The following is a 22,797-nucleotide window of genomic DNA, read 5'->3' as shown; positions in this document are numbered from 1 at the left end:
TTTGAAGTACAACGGCGCACTGCAGTACTTAGTGGAGTTATAGTTAATTAAAAACAGCCATATGTTTTTTTTTCTACCCCATACTGATTATTTCTTTACCTGTTAGTATTTAAGAAGACTGTATCCGATTATCCAAACCAGGTGTACTTTTAAGAAATCGATTTTGTCTGCATAACAGAAACAAGTTATGCAGACTCTATGCACTCATCCTTACTTGATATCCAGTTATGTTCATATCTTTAGTAATTATAACTTTTGTTTAGATCTTTCGGTGTATTATTCAGTATATTAATTAAGTATTAAGTATTTTTTTCATAAATGACAATAGGAGGCAGTCTTCGTTTTCTTTTTTTTGTTGTTAATCCATAAGAGTCTGGCTTTACAGTGCATTTATGTTCACTATACCTCTGTAGATGAACCTTGGCTTTCAAAGGAGTCTGCTGATTTAATAGGAGTAGAGGTTTTGCTGTTTGTCAACCATGGTTTATCATAATTGCGGGTTAAATGTTGGGGCGTCTGTATGGAACAATGGCAAATCAAAACACATAGGGAATTAGATGGAGAAAAAAAAAGATGGCAAAGAAAAGCAATAATACATGATAACAAGGCAGGGGCAACCAAGGAAAAAGAAAGAATAAAATCATATGAAGACTGAATGAATGGAGTATAAACATGTGATTTAGGAAAATTAAACATGACAACCAAACCGTCCATGCTGTCTGTCTGTGAATGATGTTAACAACATGCCAGGCTCCTGTTGCTTTTTTGGTTCCATAAAAGAGCCGACTAAGTAAAAACTGACGGGACATTGTCAGGTATGAGCACCACTGCACCTTTATAGGGATGTGATGGAGCTGACAGAAATCTGCATCAAAACATCAAATCTGTGCGGATGCAAATGCGGATGTAGTGTATTTAGTTGTAGGTTGAGGGGCATTTCGTATTTGCCAGTATTACTGTAAAATCAGTTTGCTACAGTTTTTATTAAAAAAAATATATGTTTAACATTTTATTTAAATACTGTAAATGTGAAATAGAGCTGAAATAAACATCTGCTCTACTTCCAGTACTTTGATTACTATTATTTCACTTTTCAAACTATAACACTTGCCTGAGTCTTCAGACAGTTTGAATTTCAGATGCAAACATTACTATTGAACATGGTTTCTTAACATGCATCTAATACCACTATTACTAGTCACTTTACTACTCAGTACATATAGTTTAGTAGTTGTAAATTACATTTCAAAAATACAAGCCGCTCTGCTTTGTTAGACAGTAGCTGCTGCTGCAACGAGCATCAAGTGGGGAGTTGACATGCAGTGGTTTTAACTCGTGAAGTGATTATGTGCACATTTGGCGTCAGTTTTGCGGCCAAAAAAAACAATAAGGTCGATCCCAAATACCCGAGTAAATTATGTAAAAATTTTGAAAAAAATTTAAAGCACGCCCCTTCCACATGTAAACAGCATTAATCGTATGTATCCTTAAATGACCGCATTATTGAAGTGCAAGATTTCGAGGTAAAGTAAGCTGCTGATGGATGTTTCATGGTTAGCAACAGTGTATTTTGTTAATGGTAATGCGCAAAGCTGTTTTTTTTTTTTTCCTCTATTATTATGCTCTCTATGTTGTGGGTACTTTACATCGTGTTGTAATCCTACCTTTAAAACACTATTCATGCCTTCCTGACTTCATCAGTGACGTGAAAAACCACTCGGGTAAGATCAGTAATACAAAGTATTAAATCCGCAAGGCACGACTACACACTGTTTAATTTGAACATGTTGTCACATGACAGCCATGGATTCCGTGATGGAAGCATCTTGAGTGTTATTCTCACGCATGTAAACCAGACTTTCTGGCATTTTCCTGCAAAAACGGCACGAGAGCTGTATGTAGAGCTATTCTAGAGTGAGGTTAAAACACACGTGAACTCTGCCATAGATGCCACCAGCAACACCTTTAGATTTGAGACACTTCTATAGTTTTCCTTTTAGCTTTAGTATTTCACAATATCACCACACCTAAAACTAAATCAGATGTATTCCTTATTAAACTCTGGACAGGATCTTCAAAGAATCTCCCCATAGTCACAAAACACAGTCGAAATAAATTAGAAAGATCATTAAAGATATGTTTCTTGGACAAGAAAAGAAGTACAGCTCTCCGGTGCAGAGTCTTTTAAGGCAGAAAAAGAGTTGGTTAAAACCACCCTTTCACATGAGGACATTTGCTCTGGTGTGGAGAGATAAAAGTATGTTATTTCACATAGTAGCATGAAGGCCAGCCTCTATGGACTTCTCACCTTAGGTGTACTGGTACCGGCGGGATTGGGAGGGACGTTGTGACTGTGACTGGAGGTGGACCGGTTGGGAGAGGCCGCTCTGGACGAAGGCCGTGACCTTCGACCCCGATATCTGAAACCAGTCATCATTTGTGTCGCACCGTCGGGAAGCATGAATTTCTCTCGAAGCTCCATGTTCGTCCTGCCTTTAGCTAAAGTAACAAAAGTATGACAAAAATATAAAAAATATATACAACATGCTGGGGATTGATACAAAATACAGGCAAAATATCAAAAATAATGAACCACACATTTTCAGCAAATAACGAATAACAGGTCTTGCTTTTTATAAAGAAGACCCTTAAAAAAACATCAAAACACACCAAACACAATTCATGACTTGAAAACCAAGCAAACCATATACAGTGAATGGAAGACATGCATTTGTCACATCACTATGGCCAAAGGTGAGCCTGTTACCTTGTACAGATTTATAAGTTACTGTATGGAGATTCAAAAATAACTTTCCCATTAATTTGCTCAGTGAACTTAGCATGCAAACTCTATCAGGTCTTCTGTTTTAACACACAGGATGGAATCCAGTCATTTATATGTTGGATCCTGTTGTGCATTTTGCATCAACCACAGTATAATTACCGGCAATCTTTAAATTATAACGTTGTAGTGAACCCAAAATAAATTGTTCCATTTAGAATATGTTCCTAAAGTTTCTGAACAAGACATTTGGCTCCCTCTTGGCCCTAAAATAGCCAAGGAAAATAGCCAGAGATAAAAATACATTATGAAAATGTCTAAGCTGTTATCAAAACACCTCTGAATTGTTTTAAGACCTAATACTTTGAGACTGAGTCAACACAAAACTAGCAAGATGAATTAGCTTCCACAAACCTTTGGGAATGCATAAACAAACTGTTGCACAAAATCTGCACAATGATACTCTTACCCTAGATTACAGAATTTGTTGGCAAGAGTAAAGTACGTCTTCAATACTGATTTCATACATGGTTTGATATCCCATGTGCAATAGAGTTAAGTCATCTGAAATTTGAAAAACGGTAGAAAATCTCGTCTCACTTTAAGAGGATGATGTGAGAGGGCATTTAAAACCAAATCTTGAAAACTCCTTCCTGCCACGATTAAGGCAGCACATGACAGATGAACTTTATCTCTGGGATTACTTAAATTCGTACGCTATGCAATGACAATATACATTCGGACACCACGTGAACATGAAGGGAAGCAATTACAATTCTGCAAAGGTGAACAGCAAGCACAATTAATGAGTCATGACAGAGGTGGTGCAGATGGATGCAAACAATCCATGCTGTGATGAATTTTACCTCAGGAAAGCAGGATTTTACAGAAGATGAAGAGATTCAATGAAACAAAACCATGCATTTTATAAAAGGATTACACCTTGAAGCGTCTATGGAAATTGAAACCATGAGAAAAGCATATTTAAAGCGTATTAATAAGGGGATACAATCCACAATGAGGACACACACACACGCACACACATACACACGCTCAAAGGCTTAAGCAAGGAAAGAGAGAGTGAGAATTGCCAACCTATAGGAGACTGAGTAGTAATTGAAGAGTTTGATTCCGAACGTAACATTTTACTCCCATGATGATGAACTAGAAAAAATGATATAGGGTTCTTGTCACAAAGAAAGCAGTAGGAATGTTTAGCAGGAGAAACAGAAAAACACAAAAGAAAATACAATACAAGTAGAAAAACTTAATCGGCACAAGACTGCAAGCTTTCACATCCAGCAAACCAGAACGCATGAGTACCAAGTATCTGCCTTGCCCCATGACTATTCCAATTCTCAGTAGACATATGCTTCTAGAAATCGACTCCAAAGTTAATGATATATTGGTTCTATTTCATCTGTGAAAATCAAAAGTTATATTTTATTTTATTACTAATTATTTATTGGCCTCCGCAATCCGTTTAAGTAACACCCACTACATTATTAAACAAAGTCTTAGCACAATGATTCTGAAGAACCTTGCTCCCTGTTTAAAAACAAGAAAAAGTGAAACGGCAGCATTATGATCTTGCAACATTTAAGTGTAGTTAGCCAGCTTCATTTAAATACGATACCTCTGCATGGGTCATTTTTTACTAAAAACTCATCCAGCGCCATCCAACCACCGCCCACACGGACCATCACGGTGCTGCGGAGGATACGGACGAGACGCAACTGCTGCGAGTCTCCAAACTGAAAGATAACCAAGGAAAACATTTAAACATCTGATCAGAACAGCCTTCTTAACAGACAACAAAAAACAGTATAGTTCCAAACACTGAATCTGACAACAAAAGAAATAGACAAGACTGCAATGGTGGTTCGTTTGTTGGTATAGCCACCTGTTATAGGCCGTTTGAAGAAACGGTTACTTATAGTTGTTTTTCGTTTGTCATTTACGTTAATTCTTAGGAAATGTGAAACTTGAATCTTTGGCAGGCAGTTTAGACTTTCAAGGCCTGGTAAATTAAAGCCCTGCTCAAAAGAGTTTGAGTCATAATATGATGACACGCCTCCCAGTTCCAAATTAAGGTGCTAAGCTTATTATCCTGCTTTTTATTAAATTACAAGAAACCCGAGTTTAATGTATTGAAGGCGGCTCTTAAGACAGGAATTCCCACTTCTGTCCAAATGCTATAAAAAGTGTTTAGACACTTAGGTCACAGAGATTTCAACGTGACATTAGGCTAAATTAAGCCAAGATGCAACCTCCATTTATGGTCATGTTTATTTTTTGTTGCTTAACTCTGGCTTCTGAACAGAAAGGTATATCAATATTTCATTAAACATTCCCAAAAATACAAATGGAGGACCAATCCAGCTGGTTTATGATTGCTTTCTTTACATGACGCCTTACATATCTACTAAACCTACAAAAGATTGTATTCCGATCATCAGCAAATATGTTAGAAAGCAAGTTCAACTTTAAGAAAGTCTGTTGTTTTACAACAGTACATTCATGTCATATAAATGTTCCTGCTATTTTCGTTTTGAAAAGATAGCATTTTCTCGGTTTAAGTCCTGATTGTCTTAACTCTGCCCACAATCATATGCCTTGCGGACTGTACAGATATATATGTGACCACTAGGGAGTGCAGCAGGCATGACAGTATTTATCCACAGAAGAGAAGTCATTTGTATTTTGACTTAAAAGTCAGTAAATTAATTTGACACTGTGGACAATTAATTCTATAGAGTTCATAAATGAGGAACATTCATATTTTGTAATGTTTCTTTGGTTGAACAGTCCTTAGGGCTTAGTTCTCATATGTAGCATGATATGAGTATAATAATGTTCAGGTTCTGGTGTTAACCGTACACAGAACATCACTCAACCAGCTGGATATCGCCATGATAACACCAAATTCTGTACACAACACAACAGCTATGGCCTCATGCTTTCTGCAGAAAGAAAATGAATAGTCCTGCAAATTAACAAAGTGAATTGTGGCATTATCTAACACTATAAATCACCATATTAAAAACAAATGTGTAGACATGATACAGAAATAATGTGGGTTTTACTCTAATGAAACACGGAAGAAAAATGACAAATGATTTAGTCTTACTAATAAACCATGGTGCAAAGTTTGAGATGATCACATGGCCCTGCAGTAGACGCCTGCATTTAAACAGTCTGATGATCTCTCTTTGGTTTATTATCGTTTTCATATATGATTATGCAACTGGTGATTTCGGGGTGATCAGAAAAAAATGATTTTTGGTAATGATCTGAAAAAGTCACGAACAAACGCTGAAGAATAACTATTTACCAGTATACAGCTTTCCAATACAGCAACTTGTAGCTGGGGGGTTACATTTTGATTGTCTCTGTTTGCTATTGTCTCATCCGCGATTAATGGATCATGTAAGCAGTGTACAAGACCAAACTGTTAAAAGAATTGTTTAAGTCGATATATGTAGTACTGTTTTGAAAGAAATTGTGCTTACATGACATAAATGCATGATATTAAAAAAAACAGCAAACCAAATTAACAATAGGGAATTTGAATTTTGTACGATTTCAACTGTCAGCTTCCCTTAACATGATTTTCTGTGCATTACACTCCTTTAAAATACGATGTTCACTTTCGGTTCAGATGTTTTTCCTATAGGCTTCAGAAAGCACGTGGCCTATGACTTATGATTAATGAGGATTGAACTCAGACATGCATTTGCCTTAATGCAAAAATGCCTTGACAACATTTTCTTTTCTTTTTTTTTTTTTAAATCTCATTACATTGTTTTGCCAAAACACCAGCAGAACAAAAGCCAACAAAAAATATTTTCCCAGCTTTAAATTAATACAGTGATTTCTGTTGGACAACTATATGGAGAAGAAAACAAACAAAACAAGAGCACCAAATAGCGTTAAGTTATTAATTGTAACATACATGAGCAGTAAGAGAAAACACAGAGATAGCGTTAGTTGTAAATCCCACAGCTCTCCCCATTAATTACCCAGCTATAAGCTGAAGAGGGGTAAGGGTTTATGGAGTGATTGGTTACAGCCAAAAGTAACAGATTTTATTACAAGAAAGGCTTGTTATAACTCAAAAGCAGATATAGTATAAACTATTCAAAATGATGAATATATGTTGTACATTGTTTTTCTTTTTGCACAGCTCCCTTTCATTTGATCTCTACACATTTCTCACTTATAGCTTTTCGATTATGAGAATATTTACACAAACTTGTATTTCTAATAGTTTCCAAATTTTTTTCTTTTTTTAAAAACAAACCACAAACATTACAAATAACATTAAAGACATAATTCTGTACTGGGTAGTATCTGTACATTTGTAAAGCTGAAAAACAATGATAAGGGGGCAATGCAAAAGGCACTGAAGCTGATCACCGTGATTAATATAAAATTAATTTGTTTCATTAACAATTATTAACAAAACTTTTTTAGTGCACATAATTAAATACTTATTACTGTGACAATCATATCTTAAATAGTGCTTGTTATTTATTTCATCATGTCATTTTTAAGTCTAAGTGTCCCTGCATCCATCGATATTTGACGTATTTCCTCAGTTCATCAGTATATTTTGTTTGCTGTCAAAGCCTGGAAAAGTGGGAGGAGCCAGTAGGGGTGTGTGTCTCACATGGCCTCCATTGTATGTTTTACTATTTGTAATCAGTGAATAAACCTCGAGATGTCATGGTTAAACACAGAACGGGTATCTTTGCCTCTGCCAACCCCACCTGCTCTCCCAGGCTTTACCACTAACAACAAATATGTGTGTGTGTGTATATATGTATACACAATTATTTTTCAATATAGCAAATATCAATGCCTGCAGAGACAGCAATTCAGTGGTTATGATGAAATATCTAACAAGCAGTGCAATTAACAAGCAATGTACTCCTAAAATCTATCCACTTCTGAGTTTCATTCATTTAATTTTTAATTTCAGAAAAGAAAAGCAGTTCACAAAAAATATATTGTAACATGGTTAAGCACAGCAACACATTAGACAGGTTTATATGTACCTGATTTCCGAGGTAGAACTGATAGTGGGAGGAATGATAAAGAAATACAAAATTAGTTTCAAACTGTCAAACATCAAATCACTTACCATAGTCTCATACTGGGAGGAGTATGACTGAATATGTTTTGGCTACAGCAGCACTGAACTGCATATTTGTTAAGAGAAACAATACATTAACTTAACCCCCAGTTTGTAAAATAAATACCCCTATACAGACATGCTTTTTGATACAGAGTTGTTATTCACATAGTTACAAATATGGCCAGTTAAACACTGGTACATTGTAAGGAACTGATTAACAAGTATGTATTACTGACAAAGCTGTTCAAATATGAGACCTTCTCTCCCCTTAACTGATATCTGTCTTGGAAGAGCTAGACCCATATGCTACAGTCTGGGAATTTGATCTAACGCCCATATGCTAAAACATATCCCTCATTGAGAGGCAGAACATCTAACACTGCATTAAATTTGTATTAAGTCATTCTTTTTGGCAATTGCACTGGGGCACTTAAAGGTCTTGTTTCAAAGATATTAAACAGGGTAGGATGAAAAAGCCAATTTTCCACTCTGGTGATTGCCATCTCAATTGAGAAGACTTGTTTCGAAACTGATTCTACATATAAGTTCATCTAAGGTGCATCTGATGGTTACATTTTTAGGACATTGCATCAGTGACTATACAGATGTAATCCGCTGCATTGTGTTCATCTGTACACTGTAGGAATCACATAGTCATCACAAGAAATTAACACTTGGTACATTATCCGATTCTTACCCGATATTTGTTAGCTCCAATCTGCTCAACTTGGAATCGCTTGGGACATTTGCATTTTGCCACTTGACGAGTTACCTATAACATAAACACATGCCCACGGTGATTACAAAGGCCAATAAACATCTTCCTTATTTATATTCCTTATATTTACTCTGCCTAGACAGTTTTACTTTTGTCTCCCTCTTTTTGTTGACCTGGACAGCAACTGTACATGAGGTTGATCATGTCATGAGGTCCCTGCCTAATCTTTAGATCCTTTTAAAATGACTTATCACTGGATGATACATCACCTATGAGGTCTTATAAAATGAAGAACACAATACCTCGTCCTCTATTTTGTCTGCATCAGTAAGTGGCTTGTATGCGTCCTTGTTTGGATGAAGTGCTGCAACAAACTCATAGTAGTCAATGTAGCCATCGCCGTCACGGTCAAAGATGTCTGCTACAGCACTCATTTCCAGACGGCTAGTTGGGAACTCTGAATAGCCAAAGAAGAAAAAGTGAGTTCAGTTTCCTTTTGTTGCAAAGGAATGCAATTAGGACTCATGCCAATGTCAAAGCCTCCAGCAAGAACATTAATATCTCAGGCGACTTACTCGAGGAAAGAATGCCATCAATGAACTCCTGTCGAGTTATTTTCCCATCTTGGTCTTTGTCAATGCGTCGGAAGAAGTCCATCACCCGCGATTTCTTGTGATTCATCCACCTCATGTATCGTTTCCTCCACACGTCGAAGTCAAAGTTGGCGAATTCTCTTAACTGAAACAAGAATAGCGTGCAAGATCAAAATAAACCAACTTATGAGGATATACCAGAACAAGCATATTTCTCATAAACTATATGTTAAAAACTGTCTAAGTTCATCTGTAGCACTTAGCATTGATTTTTAACAGCACAATTAAACAGTCAATTAACTTCTCCAGGTGGCAAATATAGGATATAGCCTCCCTTTAAAACATAAGGCACCTAGCCAAGACATCTATTGAAGAAATGCAAATCTGCAAAATAACCATGGAAAATCTGCATAATGTGACAGTCACTGACCTCCTCCAGTCTGTCTAGAGCGTCATTGAGTTTTCTCCGTCGGTCCAAAGCCAGAAGCCAGACCTGCTGCCATTTGCTGACTAAGAGGTTGACACGAGGGTTTTTGGTCTCTATCTGTGTCTGTGCTCCTGAGGGATACATGCCTTGTGTGGGGAAGCGTTTTCCTGCAGCAATGATTTTATTAAAAAAAGTCAAATGAGAACCATTAACACAACTTCTGATTAGCATTTGTAGTATCTTAGTATCTCATATAAATTCTTTCTAAGCATAATAATAAGGCCATGAACACGAAAAGGAAATCCCAAGCATGAAAAGGCTTCAGGATATAATGAACAGTTCGTGCCCAAGGCATGAGGATATTATGTCACTTTACAAAGCCTTAAATAAGACCAGATGTTTCACATTAAGCAAATACACAAAGGCCTTGTGGTGCTGTGTACATACTTCCACCTCTTCCTTTGTCCAGGACAGGGATGTGGGACTGGATGGGGGGGACAGGTTCTGCAACAGCTTTCCTTTTGTGTGTCTTGGTTACTTTGTCAACATCAGGTTGCTTCCTTGTCATTTCCTCCATAAAAGTCTGTAACACAATTAAAGTGTAAAAAAAAAATCAATCAAAAGTATTTTTGGATTCTTATTTGTCTGGGTCACATCGCTCAAAGCATTCATCTTCAGTTTTTGCTACAACCACTTTGGAGTATTGGGCCGTGGCGGTTGATGGATTATATAATGTCATCTGCATCAAAAACCTTCACAAACTGTGGAGCTGTCTTTACCCTGCAAAGCCAGAGGACCCAATTTGTATTAAAATCTCTGATAATAGAGGAAAATACCTGGTGTTCTGCAATCAGTGTCTTCACCTCCTCCAGTTCCTCGGGCAGCGTCTCCTTGTCCTTCTCTTTGAGAGTGGTCTCTGCCCACTGCAGCCATCCCAGCAGGTTCTCCAGCAGCTCCTGGTTCGTGAGCAGCTCATTTAGAGCCGTGCCCAGACGCTGCTGGTGCTGTTTGGACCAGGCCAGGACCTGATATCCAAAAGGAGACGCACAACAGGTGGTTTTAGTTTGCACTATGATGTTTTATTATCAGTTGCATGTTGTGGTCTTAGATATATTCTCAGGATAGATACAGATAAAAGTAGACACCAAATAAAAAGAAAAAAGGCAGTTGAAAGATTCCAAAAGAAATAAGGTACTTGCTTGGTGTTTTATTTTATGTAGACCTGTGTGTTTTTTATTGTTTTAGACACATTTGGGATAATTCTAAATAAATCACCGTATTAACCTTGATTTATTAAGACTCTAAGAGGCGATGGGTGAGTCAGTCGTTCTAAAGCGCTGATATACTGACCTCCTCGAAGCGCGCTTTAATGATGGTGTTCCAGTGCTTAATTGTTGTGATCGAATCTGGATGGCAGATGGTCAGGATTGCCTCACCCATCCCCGTTGCCTTGGTCAGAGCCACTCGCTTTTCTTCTAGTTTCTTCATAAACTCCTGAAAAGAAAGTGTTTTCGATTTAATGACTGGTGATATTTAGGCATCTGCATTCATCAGGCAATGTGCTGCTCTGGCAAGACAGCGTCTAATTATTTGGAAATAAAATCAGTTTAATGAATAATACATGAAGGTCAGCCGAGCGTTTTTGCTTCAAACATGAGATCATAGTAACAGGAAATTTAATATTCTGGTAAGAGCCTGACTTTGGCAAACAACAGAGAACACCCCCGAAGACAGCCATGTATGGCAATCAGATTTTTTTTCTCATCGAGCAAACGAACACACTCAATGAGAATCTGAAAATATCTGAAGCATCGCTAATGCATTAAATAAGCAAAAGAAACAAAATCCTTTGAAATGAAACAAGACGTTTTTGTATACTACAGGGTTCAAAGAAACCAATAAGGAAAGAATGTATATAAAAAAATGTAAAGAATATATAAAATACATAAATCACAACCGTCAGTCCTCATTAACCCATTTGTGATTTATGTTGTTCCTGGGCCAGCTTGTGTTTCACTACCATATATTAAGCTTTTAAAGCCAGGCCTGTCTTTGTGTTATCTGACTCACCTTATGTTGATCTATAAGTGCACGAAGAGCCTCTTCATCATCGGGGAGGGCGCCATGAAAACGCAGGCTCTGCTCAGCCTCAGCGAGCCACTCCAGTAAGATGTGCACAGTGGAGTGGAATTCCTCGGCCTGCAACGACATCATAAATCACATACGAGAAACCAGCCTATCACAAAGCAGCATTAGCCAAAATGGCGGCACAACATCACGGGATGGTAAGTCAAACTACAAATAATTTGAACTGAAGAAAAAACTGGAGAAGATCTACCAAAAAGAGACTCGAGAAGGAAGGATGTCACGCCAAACATTGATTCGGTTGTGTTTTTGTAATGCAGGATATGTAATGAGGTTCTTCCTCTCAAACTTCATGTGAAGGATGAGGGCTGGGTGGTGGTCTTTTTGTAGTAGTGTAGTACATCTGTAGTGTATTTGCACATCGTGGGCTTGAGCCTGGATAATGAGAGTACCTGGATGAGGGACTGCTCCAGCCGTGTTTGTTTGGACACAGAGCGGGCGCACACAGTCTCCCAGCGCGTGCTCAGCTCCTGCATCTGAGCTTTGACCCAGGAGGAGTCATCGTGGCTACTTTCAATCAGCTCCTTGGCAGAGCGTTTCAAGGCCTGCACGCTGCCTGTCCGTTTCCCCAGCTCTTTCTGAAATCCCTACATACAGAAAAAAACAAGCTTATTATTTACATCTAGACACATTCTACATTTTAGTTATTAGAGAAAGCAGATACCATGTTTTAAATATGTTTTGGACACCTCATGAATTATTGAGAAAAGCACAAACCTTGTGGTTGTCGATCAGATTCAACACGAGGTCTATATCTCCATGCACCGGTTGGTCTTCGGCTAGCTGAGGCTCCACCTTGTACAGCCAGTCAATGAGGGCTTGGAGAGCATCAGTAAACTGCCCGGAGAACAACAGAGCCTCCTCCAGTTTGTTTTGCCTGAAATATAAAAGAAAAATCAATGGATACATTCAAGCAGACTATAGCCTCCCTCACAGATTACAGTGTGTGGAATTCAACACCTTGTAAACCGCTTTAGAGAGAACAAGAACCGGGCTTTCTGACATCAAAGAAACTCTGGACACGCAGTGCTGAGACTGAAACTGGAATCGGTGAATCCCTGCTGGTGTACCTTTCCACAGACTTGCCACAGACCGTGTCCCATTTGTCCCTCAATTCACTGAGCATGTCGTCCAGTTTGTGGGTGTCATCATCCAGACAGGTCTTCTCTTTCAGCGAGCGTCCAGTCCTGAGGGTGGTGTCGTACACTGAATGTTTTCCACCCAGGGATTTCTGAAACTCCTGTGTTAACAGAAATCATATTTTACAGGAATATCTCATTTGTTTTCTTGAGAGAAAATAATTAGATCACTCATGAGATTAAAATACCCCAGATCAAGGACTGCCGCACTATGTAACAAAGATTTGTAACTGGATAATAAAGGGCCTTCAGGAAATAGAGACTACCTGATCTGGATCATAAGATTGTGATAATACCCTTAGACAGTCCTACAGTAAATATAAAAATTCATTAAGACATGTTTTTATCATGAGGGTGATAGTCTCCTTTCAAAGATGTTCAGAGCTAACTGCACTTCAGAAAGGAATGCTTGCAACGATTTAGATAAAGGGCTTTTGATGGGCTTGACAAATGATCACCGGGTTACAGAAGTGCTGAGCATTTTAATAAAAGCAGAGGACTCCTACACGCTTGCCTCCTATCTCCTATCAGTGACATATCATCTTGGCAACCTTTTTTTTTTTTTTTTTGCAGGGAAGTGGATACATGACATTTTATTACCTTATGCTGTGCCAGCTGCATCTTAATCTTGTCTGGATCGTTTGCTATTTCCAGTTCAGAATCTAAAGCCTTTTCCGATTCCTCCAACCACTCGGTAAGCTTGTTCCAGGCGTCCTGGAACTGTGGGCATCAAGGAGGAATTAACGTTAATGCCTTTTTACAAGTGTGATCAGACAGAAACGCATGCCTCCCGGGTTTTCATAGCCTGTCATTTATTGTAAATGGAATTTACACTATGTTCGTTAGGGTATTACTGCCCATGTCTATGGTACCTTCTGTTATTAATATCCAAGCTAAAACAAAGTGAATTGGGAGAATTATATTATGTCCGTTCTTGGCGTGTAAACACCAAACAACACCAAGGAGTTGTGGCATGTGTCAGTGTGCGTAATCACCTGCTTGGCTCGTTTCCTGGCATCGTCCAGAATGCGCCCCCTTTCCACCGATCTCTGCACCACCTTCTCCCAGCGGCTCTGGACGCTGATCAGCAGGTTCTTGATGAGAACGACGTCCTGCTTCTGGCTGAAATACTTCAAGTGTGTTCCAGTTTTGTCCAGCTCTATGATTTGCTCCCGGTGGGAATTCACCTCTGTCACAAAGACCTGTTCACCAAATAGGGACACACAGAAACATTACAGATGGAAGAAACACGCAAACCCTTTCTAGAAAGAGAGAAGGGCCTCAATCTTTACAGGAAGGACCAGTGTATGTTAATATGAATATGGATGAAGTTGTCACGTGACTCTCGTTTTCCTTTCGCACCTTGTGTTCGTCTATCTGGAAAACGATGGTATCGAGAATGAGGCTGGCTGGTGAGGCCATTGTCAGCGTCTGCTCGGCCTGGGTCAACCAGTTAATGAAGTCTTGCAGGGAGTTGTGGAATTCGGTGGCCAGGGTCAGAGCTTCCTCCAGCTTACCCTACAACAGCAAGAGAAGAGGAAATTCTTTCACGTCTGAATGGATATAATCACAGCCTAAGCAATGTGGTGGTTAGAGAGAGACTGTTCATTCACTTATTCTCCTCCTCCTCCTACTCCAAAAGCAATGCCCAACAGTAAGTTCCATTCTATAATTGTATACAGGCACTCTGGTTAGCATTTTTTTGCAGTTGCAGATTTCTCGACCACCTTATCTGCAAAAGTAAACGCTGTGCATGACCTCGGGAGCAGAAAGCATACTTTTGTAACTGTTTTCTGTTGTGCTGTACCTTTCTTTCGGTCATTTTGGTTTGCACCGACTCCCATTTCTCCTTCAGGTTTTTGAGGTCTTGCTCCGTGTTGATATCGTGGCCCTCGTGCACAATCGAGAGTAACTGCTGCCCCCTTTGTATCAGCTTGTTATACAGTTCCTCCTTAGCCTCAAAAACACTGCAAAGCTCCTGAGAACAAAAGTAGGACATCACATACTTTATATATTTTATGCCAAAAATTATAATTAAATACTCTGTAATCATAATGAAGTATTGAATCGCTTTGGTTGAAAACAGAACACAGAATATTAACTTAAGTTATATTAGCTTATCTCAAGCATCAATTAAGCTTAAATGGTGTTTGCAACCATGTTGACAAAATGTGTCACACAGAAAATGTAGACATCATTATCATCCTAAATAATGCTGGTGTTCTGATTATAGTGTTCCCCTGGGAAAAAGTTAAATAGTAATTGTAACGCCCACAATATTGTCTTTTTCCCCGCTATCGTTCTGCGAAAAAACTAGATAAGTACTTTCAGACATTCACTGTGACTAGTGGTAATCAATTTGAGACCCTTTAATGTCCTTAATCTGTCCCTTCAACAAGCAAAATTGTACGCATTCTCACAATGTCATTTACTTTTCACACTTCAAAACCTTGAAAAGCATCCCCCGTCTTTACAAGTATACCATCTGTAAAAAGCTTTTGTTATTCTTAAATACATACCAGATGGGCATTAAGCTGCTCCCTGGCAGTTTCTGGTAAACCTCCAGCAGCCTTTGATGCTAACAGCTGACGCTCCGTGTCTTTCAACCATTTCTGCATGTCTTCAATCTCGCCATGGAAACCTTGGGCCTAAAGGGCAGAAATTGTGTGGACTCATCAAAACTGTTTATGATGACTAATCTTATTATTTTATGTGTAGTTGTTTTTTCTTTATAGGTGGGAACACCTGACAGGAAATGTGTGTGTAAAATGAGCTCTAAATGTTGCTCAATTTGTTTTAATTATTATATATTTTTTTTAATGGACAGAAATAAGTCCAAATATAAAATTACTTTTAATAGGTTCTGTTTTTTTCTTCTTATATTGGAAAGGATGAATTTGCATAGATTAGTCTTGTTTCAATGTGGCACATTACACACCAAAACAATTTTTTTTTTTATTTATTTACATTTACACGGAATGCACTGAGAATGAATGTTGCGCTATAAATTATTTAGTTCAATAATCAAAGATATTTAATTACTCTTTAGACTTGCCAGGACTTCCACAGAAACTCAATTAAACTATTTTCTTTGCAGAACTCCCTCTGCCTTTATCCCCATTGTAAGATGACAATGAGCAAGGAAGACAGTTATTTTTATCTGTACCTGGAGCAGAGCGCTGTCCAGATGTTGCCTCCTCTGCTCAGTTTTTTCCAGGATTGTCTTCCACCTCTGATTCAGACTCTCCAGCTTGCTCTGCAGGCTGCTAGCTTCCTCTCCCGCACTGGACTCGATCAGGTCATTTCCGGCTCTGTTCACAGCCTCCACTGTGGTTTTGTGGGCAAGCACGTCATTTTGGAGCACCTAGGATTCATGTGACACAAGTAAAATAATATATTACAGTTTTCAGCAATATTCATCAGGGTTGGATTACTCCCAGTGGTGCACAGAAAATAATATCCACTGACAATCATTTTTATTTGTTTGTTTTAAATTGAGATAAGATGTGTCTCTAAAACAACATTACACTGGTCCTTTGTTTCATGTGTCATGAGAGTTGATTACAGGGACCCTTTTATGTATCTGCAAGAACTGAGTAAACCAATCAAGCTACAAGACTGGATTCACCCTGATATTACTTTGATACTGAAGTCCCGAATAAGCGGTTTGGACACTGACCAAGCACATAAATCAGAAAGTGTTACAAGACACAACATCACAATGTATAAATAACTAAATGACATGTGGTTTTAGCGGGTCATAAACAGGACTCGACAAGTAATTTATTTGTGCTACATTATGATTCAATGTAAAATAATTTAAACGTTTGGACTTCCCAGTGTACAAATGCAAAAAATATTTTACCACAGTTTTGTTTATCACCCGATACTGATTTTGTCAGCTCACGGTAGTTTTTCTTGTGAGACACATATTCCTTAAGGCCTTAACTTTAACATCTATCCCTGACCCTGTAGTCCTAAGTAATGTATTTCATAATTTTTTTTAAAGAGTGGGTCAAATAGTTTAAGAGGATTTAGAATTACAAAAAAAGAATACATTTGTTATTGACTGCTGCACTGCACACATACCTCAAAATACATATTTACTTTAATGACCTAATATATAAAAAAGTAGTCTCTTATCCATAACACAGCCTCAACAGCTGTGAAAACATTATTATGACCAACATAGCTCTTATTTGACTACAACAAGGTATTCAGAACCCTTAGCCCTAAACCAAATCACAATTTTGACCCACAAACCCAATTTTGGTTTAATATATTGTCAAAAGCCACTTTCCACTACTTAACAAATAATAATGCACCAGGGTACAGGCTTGTAATTTCCAATTCACAGCAGGTCAAAGTTCTGGTTTGGTGTAGGCCTGGAGAACAGAAAAAGTCACATTTGCCCCATCTCATCTACAGCCCATCCATCCAGTTAGCAGATCTTGTTTATAGTCTACGCTGCCTGCAATTGTGATCTGTATTAGTCATTTTCATTGGAACTCATTTTCTCTCTAATGACTGATGTAATCGACACCGGGGTAATAATTTCCCCAGCATCATAACAGTCATCATTTAACCACTGTAACTTCCCTGACCCTGCGTTTTTTCTGTCTCATTTCAAGCCTCGAAAAAGGAGAATTATTTTTGAATACAGCTTCTCTACAGCGCAGATGTTCGGTGCCAGTTCCAGAGGGAAATTACACGCATGTTTAGGTAAGACCGGATATTCAAAAAAACAAAAACATAATAGCAGTCTGGATAGTTTTATTAAGGTCAATGAATTAATTTGATGGCAGCAGAGGGTTATGAATCTGAACTAGACAAGCTAGCTAGTTCTATGTGCCCTGCTGTAAAATGAAAAAAAAAAAAACTTCCATGGTAGTCTATTAAAATAGAAACACCCTATAAAATGGCTTGTATATTTTAACATGAAATATGTGTGGAAAGGACTCAATAAAAAATGAAAATGCATCTTCCTCATGGAACATTTAACTCTTGTTTATTTTACAAATATATATATATATATATATATATTACCAGACTAAATCAATCAGTCAATCAATCAATCAATCATCAACAACTTACATGATGCTTTGCAAGTTCGATTTCAATAGCTTTTGGGTCTCCCCCTGCTTTCCTCTGTTCGCTCAGCAGCTCTTCAGTGTGTGTAAACCACATCAGCAGCTCATCCAAAGCATGCTGGAACTGCCCCAAAGCCAACAGAGCGCCCTCCAGTTTGTGCTACAAAGACAACAAGAGGATATTTAAAGCTCAAACGAAACTCAGATAGCAAAGACTGTTAGTACAATCGAGAATATGTAATATAGAGCAACAGTATATTTTTAAAATCGCTTTGGTGATAACATTAATTGGCACCATGTGCAAAATGAAAAACCAAGGTATCACTATGATAGATGTAGCGAAAAGCGAGATCAAAGGTTTAGAAAATGAATTAAGAGTTACGAACAACAGAAAAACAGAACAATAAATATCTGTGTCACATTCTGTTAAGTAAGTACGAACATATAAAACACTTATTGGAAGCAGTTGTTCAACAGATATTACCTCATAGCAACAGAACGCAGATCGTTTTAAAATCCACCTCCAAATTTTGTTCAGTATTTTGTTCACCCACTCTTTTCGAATAATGGGTCTTAAATCCTAGACTTACCTGTCTGTGGATGATTTTTTCATCCAGGTTTTCCCACAGCATTTTGAGCTCGGTTACGGGTTCCTGGATGGCACATTTATCACACTCTTCAACCACTTTCTTGAGCAGCAGCTCAGCCTGGTGATTCAGTCTCTCCATCTCTATCTGTAGTTGGTAGGCCTCTCCCTTGAACTCCTGAAACAGTAATTAAAATTGTGATGAAGTACATCAGCTGTAAGGCATGTATTTTAATATAAACTTTAATCAACTGTCTGTTAATATTAAATTTCACTCTGTAAGATTTTTACACAGCATTCTGCAGAAATGGCAAATGTTCCTGTCTATATTGGAGTTTTTATTTTTATTTCACAGATATCCGTAGTTGTGGGTTTCTCATATTTGTGTACCTTGAGTTCTTCTATTTGTTGCTTCACTGTCTCCAGATCAGTCCCCACAGGTGACATTGAATCAAGTTTACTTTCAACAATATCAACCCAGTCAAACAATCCCTGCAAAGAAATGACAAGTTATCTTCCAGGTTATATACTGCTCTACAAAGACAAATTCACACACAAGACAATCAAAACTACAATGCAAAAACATCTAAAACATTGTCTAAACCATTTCCCTCCAAAGAATGGCTTGTTCAATATCAACTGGCATCACCCTGTTTACTCAGTGTGACCCTCATCAAATTATATTCTGAGAAAGGAACACAAATCAGATTGTAATACAAGTGACTCATGCTATAATCATCTTTAATAGAGAGAAAAAAGCTTGTGTTCAATGGTAAGGCCACAAAATCAGTGTAAACAGAGAAAGTATGAAATTATACAATTCTGAGAAGTCGAAAACCCTTTTTTTTAAATAACTTTTTGCAATGAAAGGTACCTGGAGACCATCTTGGAACTGAACTGCCATCTGCATGGCTTCCTCCAGCCGGTCCACTCTTTCCTTCCAAGTCTTGTTTAAGGTATCCCAAGCAGAGTTCACCTACAAGAATTAAGAAAATACATGAATCAATACATCTTTTTCAAAACCCTCAATGTATGAGGCACAGAAAAAAGATAAACAGAAGGGGTACATCTCAGGGGCAGCTGTAGGTCTTAAAAACAGCACAGAATATCGCCACAGAGAGTTATGGACATTTGATATTCCAATAGAGCTGATTTTTCATGTTTGCCCTTTTCACTGGACCTTTTAGATTAATGTTTTGTCCCATCATGTCCCTACCTCATCGATGCTCTTCTTGATGACAGGCTTGTCGGGTTCACCGCAGGCCGCCATCAGTTCAGCCCCCAGGTTATGAACCACGTCGGTTTCTTCCTGCAATCCGTCGATTTCTTCCTTGAAACTCTGGAAAGGAAGGAAACACACACACTAGTTAGTAAATAAAGCTCCCATTCGAATAAGTGGTTTCAAATTAACAATCTAATCAGGGAAAGTAAGAGAGGAAAACGCATTAATAAGCCACTTTAGGCTGTAAGCTGTTCATTCCTCGGAACCACGATAATCGCAAATGAAGTCCGTCTTTATACAAACAGCATTTTCCATGTCACGGTAAAAGGGCTGTAAAATAAATGACAGCGCTTCAGATGGAAACAACGTAACTTTAAAATAGCTTGCTCTTCATTGAAGCTTTGGCCTGTGTAAACATTTACTGTCATTTAGGGATTTCGCTTGAAGAAAGACTTCATTAAAAGCAACACAGAGATCGAGCCTGTGAGACTTTTTCTATCCTGTCTAGTGAAGGCCCAACAGACGCGTTTGTTTTCCCTCTTTCGAAAGGTGAAGGCTACCAACCTCCACCGTCTCCTGTTGCTGTTTCACCACGGAGGGATCGACGCCAGGTTCCTCCAGCTCTCTGAGGAGATCCTGTGTGTCTTTGATCGTGACAATGAGAGCGCAGTGGTCACACCAGAACTTCTCGGCCAGATCCATCACGTCAAGGAGTTTTGCCTCTCGCTCTTCCAGCAAGGCTTGGATATCTTCCCAGATGAAGACCATTTGGTCCAGTTTGTCTTGCACAGCTAATCCAAGAAGGAAAAAAAATAAACTTATGTATTGAGCCTGGTTAAAAGACACAAATAAACTCTCTCCAACAGGTAAGAGGTAAGAACCTACCTTTAGCAGATATATCATTGTCGGCCCCCTCTGACCGTGCGATCATCTCTTCCCCACGCTGCTTCAGAGTCTCATAGGTCGGCTGCAGTTTTTCCAGATCTACGGAAACAGCCTTGTTTTCGGCAATCTGCTCTTTGATCTTCTCTACCTCCACGGAGATGGACGGGGGTTGCCTCAAGCGATCCACAATCCTCTCCAGAGACTCCAGCATCGGGTCGATTTTGTCATGGAACTGCACAGGAACAGCAGGAAGAGATAAAGTGCGTTGAAGCAGTTTGCCTTCCATTAAGTAAATGTCTACTGTGTGTTCCCGCTTGTTAATAGTCATTATAACACTTACAGTTCAGGCTTCGAGTTCACAAGGAAAGGTTTGTGTTTTTTAAAGCCCATTCTTGTAATTTGATTATGTTGAGGATATCTCAGAGCTCAAAGGTCTTTTAGTAAACAATTTAAGCATGTTAAAATACATCAAAACAAAAGCCACACCAATACTGCTTCTGAAAACGTGTGCACTGAAGTATGGTATGCGACATAAGTTATACAGAATTACCATGGCAGAAATCAAGAGCTTCTAAAATGTCACAGGATTTGGTTTTATTAAAAAAACAGAACCAGAGAACCATGTTTCTTCTACAGTATTTACTACTAACATTTAGGCCTAACATTATAACACAAAGCCTGTTGCCAAATAGGTTGTGCTTCATTATTGTCTGTCTGCCACTCTACAGTAAAAACAAACAGATGCCATATTATTTTTGTCCTTTTATAGGAGGAAGGATATGAATAAGATTTCCTATTTTGTTCAAGAACAGTCGATGATTGCAGAATATAAGATAAGGGGATTCTATCATCATCTTTTCGCTTCACTGTTTGGTCTGGCTGTGAATTGATCTTGCCGGTATAAGTTGTGTTGTAATCGAGAACCCAACAAAAATCTGTAAATACTATGCTTTTAACTGAATGGTCATAATCCTGTTAATTGCATGTGCAAAACTCCGGTTATTGCAGTACCTACACCAGTCACTAACAATCAAATTCTGTTAACGATGGATGCAGTGGGAAAACAATTATAAAAACGTAACGTAACCACGGGAAAAGAAACACCTAAGCAAAACGTTTCAATTCATGGGGTTTGCAACGGCCATGTAGAAGGGCTTTTACGGAACCAGAAATTCGTATTTTTTATTCGTTTATTACAAGAATTGGCAAGGTGAACTCGTAATACAATTACAAACCGCACCTGCGTGGATTTAGAAATGGCTTCATCCAAAGCTGAGGCGCGCTCTTTGACGTCTGCTCTGAGCTGAGTGTAAAGCTGGTCGGTGGCTGTGTATTTCTCTCGGATGGAAACCCCTTCAACAGGACTCAACTCCAGCAGCTGCGGCCCTGTCTTATTCATCTTGTCGATGTGGGGCTTGTGTTCGGCGATCAGCTCCCGCATTTGCTGTAACAAATATGAAATCATCAATCAATTATCTGTTTAACCAGGTGGGGTCTATCCACCATTCCTGTGTCCTTTGTAGTGTTACACATGAGTCTTTCACCAGTGTATGTCTTTGTCACTCGTGTTTATGAAGGGCAGGGCAGTTGAAACTGCTTTCAAAATTTGACATGCTTAAGCCATTTCCACAGAATAGAGTGACTGTTTTGACTACATGCATGAGGTTGAAGCAAATTAAAAATGCAATCAAAGGATATTCGCCCTGGACAAGGGTGTCTGCTAAGACATAAATAATAATATTAAACAAAGAGCCACCCTTAGGCGTACTGACATATGATGTCCTGAGTGTGAAAAGCATTCCTTGCAAAACACAGACTTTACAGTCACATGAGAAGCCACAACTAAAACGAATGCCGATGAATCAGGGGCTGTCATTATTGACAACAAAAGACAAGCGACTTTATCAAATAACATCTTCCACATCTGATAGCCACAGGGCACATTACAGAAGCATCACTACAATTACATATATTTACAAATGTATAAAAAACCTATTAGCACATTTAAGTATGATAGAGAATTGCATGGAGCACAAATGAATCTCAGTCTAGTCATGTGTGTCTGTTTTA

At 38.5% G+C, this 22,797-nt stretch overlaps 1 protein-coding gene and 1 long non-coding RNA gene across 11 annotated transcripts in view; one reads left to right on the top strand and one right to left on the bottom strand.

The window, feature by feature from the left end:
• Window positions 1-22,797, bottom strand: part of dst (dystonin) — a 135,148-nt gene that overhangs the window by 3,904 nt on the left and 108,447 nt on the right. For 4 of the 9 annotated variants that reach the window (XM_066696819.1, XM_066696821.1, XM_066696822.1 and 1 more), the window contains 31 exons: window positions 21,968-22,171; window positions 20,728-20,959; window positions 20,407-20,633; window positions 19,837-19,959; window positions 19,495-19,596; window positions 19,011-19,112; window positions 18,625-18,798; window positions 18,039-18,194; window positions 16,111-16,308; window positions 15,464-15,592; window positions 14,752-14,922; window positions 14,307-14,462; window positions 13,940-14,146; window positions 13,545-13,664; window positions 12,876-13,045; window positions 12,523-12,682; window positions 12,198-12,392; window positions 11,731-11,859; window positions 11,011-11,154; window positions 10,497-10,685; window positions 10,108-10,243; window positions 9,664-9,827; window positions 9,216-9,378; window positions 8,943-9,097; window positions 8,620-8,694; window positions 7,843-7,860; window positions 6,117-6,233; window positions 4,419-4,536; window positions 3,878-3,946; window positions 2,309-2,499; window positions 406-516 (listed from right to left, as the gene is read on the bottom strand). In XM_066696819.1, the coding sequence (XP_066552916.1) occupies window positions 406-516; window positions 2,309-2,499; window positions 3,878-3,946; window positions 4,419-4,536; window positions 6,117-6,233; window positions 7,843-7,860; window positions 8,620-8,694; window positions 8,943-9,097; window positions 9,216-9,378; window positions 9,664-9,827; window positions 10,108-10,243; window positions 10,497-10,685; window positions 11,011-11,154; window positions 11,731-11,859; window positions 12,198-12,392; window positions 12,523-12,682; window positions 12,876-13,045; window positions 13,545-13,664; window positions 13,940-14,146; window positions 14,307-14,462; window positions 14,752-14,922; window positions 15,464-15,592; window positions 16,111-16,308; window positions 18,039-18,194; window positions 18,625-18,798; window positions 19,011-19,112; window positions 19,495-19,596; window positions 19,837-19,959; window positions 20,407-20,633; window positions 20,728-20,959; window positions 21,968-22,171 (4,605 nt within the window). The remainder of the gene's footprint in view (window positions 1-405; window positions 517-2,308; window positions 2,500-3,877; window positions 3,947-4,418; window positions 4,537-6,116; window positions 6,234-7,842; window positions 7,861-8,619; window positions 8,695-8,942; window positions 9,098-9,215; window positions 9,379-9,663; window positions 9,828-10,107; window positions 10,244-10,496; window positions 10,686-11,010; window positions 11,155-11,730; window positions 11,860-12,197; window positions 12,393-12,522; window positions 12,683-12,875; window positions 13,046-13,544; window positions 13,665-13,939; window positions 14,147-14,306; window positions 14,463-14,751; window positions 14,923-15,463; window positions 15,593-16,110; window positions 16,309-18,038; window positions 18,195-18,624; window positions 18,799-19,010; window positions 19,113-19,494; window positions 19,597-19,836; window positions 19,960-20,406; window positions 20,634-20,727; window positions 20,960-21,967; window positions 22,172-22,797) is intronic. The other 5 variants (XM_066696826.1, XM_066696827.1, XM_066696824.1 and 2 more) reach the window with 3 other exon arrangements.
• The window catches only part of LOC136718999 (uncharacterized), an 85,895-nt gene that overhangs the window by 62,933 nt on the left and 165 nt on the right, over window positions 1-22,797 (top strand). The window contains exons 3-4 of one of the 2 annotated variants that reach the window (XR_010805339.1): window positions 17,576-17,666; window positions 20,392-20,480. This is a non-coding gene — a long non-coding RNA (uncharacterized LOC136718999). Of the gene's footprint in view, window positions 1-17,575; window positions 17,667-20,391; window positions 20,481-22,797 lie in introns of those variants that run through there. The other variant, XR_010805338.1, reaches the window with a different exon arrangement.

The sequence above is a fragment of the Amia ocellicauda genome, chromosome 23 (assembly GCF_036373705.1).
Source record: "Amia ocellicauda isolate fAmiCal2 chromosome 23, fAmiCal2.hap1, whole genome shotgun sequence".
In the NCBI taxonomy this organism is placed as follows: Eukaryota; Metazoa; Chordata; class Actinopteri; order Amiiformes; family Amiidae; genus Amia; species Amia ocellicauda.
The sequence above is the reverse complement of the archived record's forward strand: the minus strand, read 5'-3'. Positions and strand labels throughout refer to the sequence as shown.